The 5625-nt window shown below is 43.8% G+C and overlaps 1 protein-coding gene across 1 annotated transcript; it reads left to right on the plus strand.

Annotated features, from left to right (window-relative positions):
- The first annotated feature begins 916 nt into the window (after window positions 1-916).
- gpr184 (G protein-coupled receptor 184) lies at window positions 917-5292 on the plus strand. Its single transcript, XM_057050568.1, has 2 exons — window positions 917-1241; window positions 2503-5292. The coding sequence occupies exon 2, from the start codon at window positions 2541-2543 to the stop codon at window positions 3579-3581; it is 1041 nt and encodes a 346-aa protein (XP_056906548.1). The 5' UTR covers window positions 917-1241; window positions 2503-2540; the 3' UTR covers window positions 3582-5292.
- Window positions 5293-5625: the final 333 nt, after the last annotated feature.

Consider the following 5625-nt stretch of genomic DNA (forward strand, 5'->3'; position numbering starts at 1 on the left):
CAGATATGTCCCCCCTCCATGGGGAATTCATATTAACTTATATCATTTATTCAGATGTATAATCATATGTGAATACATCCATTGAAGCATTGGTCTAGATTGATGCTGCAACCAGTCAGTGAGGATGGTATTTTAAGCAGATGTACCTGTGTCTTATTCCTGTAATCTTTTCCGGTCCAGTGGATGACGTGGAGGGTAAAAGGTTAACTCACTTTACACAAGCAAAAAAGTGGAAAATATCTGTGAGGGTAAAGACCTTTTATTGCTTTTTATTCTCCACTGTAAAATGCGATACAGGTTGTGGGATGTGTGCACACACCTATACTGAAAGTAAAAGCTGAGCTCCATTTATCTCTGGGAAACTCCCCGTTTGATTCATCGCAGGGGGAGTTTGCATGTTTCATATGGTTGGTTGGTTGTAACCTTTTTCTTGATGTGATTATTGATTAGGAGTGTCAATGTCTGAAATGCTTAAAGAGCCAGCCGTAAATTGTCTTCTCCCCAAGGAAAAGTATTGACCGTCTCATTTTTCAATCTTCCTTCCATCCGACGCCACCGACCTCATTTATTCACCCTCCCTCCATAAACGACCCGGGCAGCTGAAGCATACCTTTACTCAGCACATTAACAGATTGGCCCTGACCATCAATCACGCAGCCTGTACAGTCAAGGATATCAGACTGAGTAAAATACTGCAGTTAAAGCAGATTGATTGTAAATCTGTCTCAGGTCTCTTATCCTAAATTTATTGAGCCAGGATCCAAGTGATCGTCCAGTACATGATGTCATTTCTTAGCTGCTGAAGCAACCATGTATGAACATTCAAGTGTCTCTCCCCACCCCTGAAGCCTACTTCCTCCGTGCCCGTGTGCAAAAACCAAACCTCCCTCCTCCTACACGTGCCTTCCCCTTGTAATACTTAACCTCACCCTGTCCTCACGCACTCCTTATTGACATTTCAGCTGCAGCCGTCCAGACGGGAACTGTCTGAGCTGGGAAGTAGAGGGGGGGGAAAAAAGAGTCACACATTACAACCTTTGCACCGTGGGCTTACGTCGCCGGCTGATCGTCTCTCGTCGTGGAAGGTGTCATGTTTGGCCGTCACTTCACCTCATGACAGCAATTCAGAGGAGTGCCTAACGGACTGAACTCTGCCAAATGTTTGGCAGCTTTGGAATGTGTCAGAAAGTCTTTGGACACCGGACCGTTCACATTTGACATCAAAGGACGCTTCAACAGAGGTGAGGCCACCATGACCGTGCTATAGATCAACAAAAGGACAATTTGTTTATATTTGTAACTCATTTATAAGTAAAAGTAAAAACAAGACATTATTTTAGGGTCTTTATTTAACTCCACAGTCTAAACTGAAGTGATCCGCTAGCATATGGTTTAAGTAAAGACCAGTCAGAAAATGTGTGACTCAACCTTACCAGAACAACAGGAGAGACGTGCTGATTATGTCCAGATTTGAGTGTTTTCTCAAAGTGGCGAGCACAGCAACAGCAGTGGGAATGTGAACACGAAGGGGAATATGGACTAAAGAGTTTTAGAAAAGATGGGGAGCTCAAACATGAAATCATACATACATTACACACGGCGCCCCTCTCTCCGAGCCTGTGCTGACAGCTGGGCTTAGCTGAGCGTATAATGTCAAACTAATAGTTGGCTCAGAACTGCAGGACAGATACTTGGAGCAGCTGTGGAAGCTTGCATCAGGGGTTATGCAAGAGAATTAATTACATTCCAGGTGGAAAACAGGAACCTATAAAAAGGAGGGAGGGGAATATTGGTCGGATTTGGTCAGAGAAGGTCACAGAGATCAAGTAGAAGGTGATGAATAATAAAAAAAAAAATCTGATTTATGATTTCTGGGAAATCGGTTAGTGTGTTTTCCCAACCAAAATTCCTTGAAATGGTTTATCAATAATCCATGAAATGATGCCCGTAAAATCAGAGGCAGCAGTGAAGGCAACACATTACGCCTCGCCAAAGATGATCTCCAAATGGCTTCTCCATTATTGGGTTTGGATGGGACAACAAATCGCTCTCCAGACCCTAATGGCATTAGCTGCTTCCTGTGCCCATAAACACACCAGGACCAGGGCTGAGTGATTAAAGAAAACATGGGAACAAAAATGAAAATCTGCTCAGAGAGGATGATTTCCTTCTTTTTACAGAGAACTCAGAGCACTCAAAAGGAAACTTTCAGTGAAAAGAAGGCGCCTGATGTTTTAAACTGAAAAATGGCAAACATGTTTTGTCTGTGTGACAAAGGCTTTCATGACTGCAACAAGGGAAGGAATGAAAATGTTTAATTCATTTAGAGGTATGGAGGTCATATCGCTCACTGTTCCTCAGGGACCACTTAAATCTGGCTTATCAGTGAAGGGTGCCTCTGAAAATACGATGGTATACATTAGTAATAACATCAGGCTCCCTCAGTATTTTATGTTTCCAATGATGCTTATTTTCCTCTGACATTGATGCTTTTACTCACAGGTTTCAGCACAGATACTGACGCAAAACAAGACGGAAACATGAACGTCACTCTGCCAACCACAACTGTCAACCTCACTTCTGTGTGTGTTCAAATTGGGGACAGCGCAATCAGCGACCTCTTGATCTCTGTATACGCCATTGCCTTCGTCCTCGGCTTGATTTTCAACATCCTGACCCTTGGCCCTATTTGGCAGCAGATGCGGCGGCAGAACATCCTGGGCATCTTCCTCCTGAACCTGTCCATCTCCGACATGCTCTTCATCTTCACCATACCCCTGTGGATCAACTACTACTTTCAGAACCACCAGTGGCAGCTCGGGGTCCTTTCCTGTAGCATAGCAGGCTTCTTCTACTACTCCAACATGTACATCAGCATCTACCTGCTGTGTTGCATCTCTGTGGACCGCTGCATCGTGGTCAGCTACCCGCTCCGCCCGAAGACCCATCGCTCCACACGCTGCACCTGGATACAGTGTTCAGCTGTTTACGTTGTGGTGGTGGTGCTACACATCTTAGTGCTGGCCAATGACAACCTCAAAGACGCCCACGATGACCTCAACAACAACGACCGCTGTTACGAGACCTACCCGATGAAGAGACCCATCGCCTTGTTCAACATGGTCAGAGTGGGCATCGGCTTCTTTCTGCCCCTGCTGGTGTTGGCCGTGAGCTACTGGAGGGTGCTGGCAACGGTGGACCAGAGTCCGGGCCTAAACAGCCAGACAAAGAGGAAGGTCCGTCTGCTGTCCTATGGAGTAATTGGAATCTTCTCGTTTTGCTTCGCGCCGTATCACATCCTCCTCCTCATTCGCTCACTCTTCTTCTACTATTACAGCGATGACCTGTCTCATAATGGAAGTTACTGCCAGTTTGAACAAAAAATACACTTTTTCTTCTCATTCACTCTGGCCCTGTCCAGTCTGAACTGCATGGTGGACCCTGTCCTGTATGTGTTGGTCAGCAATGGCGTCCAAGACGAAGTGAAGCAGTTTTTCAGGTGGCCCAGAAGTACAAAGACACACACCGAGTGTACTTTAACTGTGTCTAAAAGAGGAAAAGCAAATGCAAATGTTATTTAAGTGAATGAAGAGGCTGAGTTTGGACTTGTGCACAGACACACACACACGACCCTAACCCTCTACATACAGACAATAATTACCCCCTGCACACCCTGCACAGTATAGAGGGGGTGGCTCTTTAACATGCATCTGGAAGGCATTCTGTAATTGAAACACACTCTTCAGTCCTCCAGTGGTCTCTTCTGGGTTGGAGTTTTGTACGACAGACTTGAAAAGCCCTTTCACTCCCGCCCCGCCAATGTAAGCAAAGACTTCACATGCGCGGCTGTATGAGCTTGGTACGGTTTGATGTGCATCATTCTAAAGCATGCCATGAAAATAAGATGACATTAGCATGACTGCGCTGTCATTGTGACAGGGTCAGTAAATCTAAATACAGTAATGTTTTGACCACATGATGAGGATATTTATGGAGAAATGACTATGGTCAGTTTTTTTTAGTAGTTGGCAGTAGATGTACAGTAGGTTTATAGGGAGGATAAGATTAGGGAATTGATAAGATCCAACATCCAACAATAGAAAAGGAATCTTCATAAATGAGTGCAGTGTTGCACGCCAGTATGTGTTAAACCTCTCCAGCTAGACCGTGTGTATTCATTTCCTGGAAGACGCACCCTGGTAATAAACATGCCAACCATCCAAACCTGAGGCGGGACCCAAGTGATGTTGACAAATCTGTGTAAACACACTCGATTCTGGACCCAAGATGTGTACCCTTCTCTTCAGCAGCATGCAAATTAGACTGACTTTATTGTCAACCCGAAGTGAAATTCATCTTCGCCTCCTCCAGCACATAAAAATTAGAGACGTGACATGGTATCTCATCAAGACATCAGAGCGTGTGATGAATAAACAGACAGCGGTGACACTCTACACCGAAGAGACAAACAAGAAAAAGGCGTGCAAACAGCAGCAACAGCAAATGCATGTTGTTAAAATAGATATTCAGTATCTTGTTCTGCAGCGAAAAAGTACGTAGGTGTATGACTTCCTCTCTCTTTTGGAGCTTATGTTTATGTTGTGTCTGTTTTTACTTTTTTCTCAATGTGGAATTTAATTTAATGTTCTGACGGTTGCTGCTTCTGAATGAGTGAATGAATCTGGAATACAAAACTCCTGCAAGAGAGTTGTTGTTCGAAGAACAGAAAATGTGGGCAACCTGTGGTGACGTGTCTTTAAAGATGCACAAGCATATAGAGGACTGCTGCAATTGCAAAGTCTGCCTCTGAACACACACTTCTAAATGTATTCAAGCAGCTTTCACAGCCTCAGCCAGCTGGCTCTTCATCGCTCAGCCCGCAAACTATTAAACTGTCATCAGTGCAGCTCTAAATAACATGTACTCTGAGTATATTTTGACTTACACGTTACATAAAACATGTAGTGGCAGAGTTCGAGTTTAAAGCGTAAAGAATTACAAATCAGTCCACTTTTCATTCAAATTATACAAAATGTAGAAGAAAATTAACATATTTCTGAAGTCATTTTTGAACCCTTTTAACAGTTTTGCACTCCTGCAATCTGGAAAACCATTAAGAGCCATCAGAGAACTGAATCCCGAGCCCCGGCCCACGCTAAAACTGCCCCAATAATGACTTTTCATTGGGTAACTGCATAAACTTACATTCATGTTTTTGATCTCTGTATTCGTGTAGGAATGGAAACTGTATGTTACAAAATAATAAAATAGTTATTGTTTACGCTAAAAAAATTTTTTTAGTCATTTTGGGCAATTTAAAAGTCTTTGTTTGTCTCTCCCTAGCGGTCAAGTGAGGAACTGTAGTTTTAGGCCAGAGAAGGTTGACATCTCGCCCAACAGCTCAGACTAACAATGCTATGGAGTGCAGAAATTGGGTGCAGGAGCATCACACGGCTAACAGAATAATCTGACATTCAGCCTGGTTTGGTGAGGCTCTCTGCTCTGTCTAAATCAATAGAAGAGGATACAAACCAGGCACCCGAGCAACGCCAGACTTCCTTCATGGCACATCTACCAAATACTCCACAGCTACAGCTATTCTGACCAAGTTGAAGCCCTCAAATA

The sequence above is a fragment of the Takifugu flavidus genome, chromosome 12 (assembly GCF_003711565.1).
Source record: "Takifugu flavidus isolate HTHZ2018 chromosome 12, ASM371156v2, whole genome shotgun sequence".
Classification (NCBI taxonomy): Eukaryota; Metazoa; Chordata; class Actinopteri; order Tetraodontiformes; family Tetraodontidae; genus Takifugu; species Takifugu flavidus.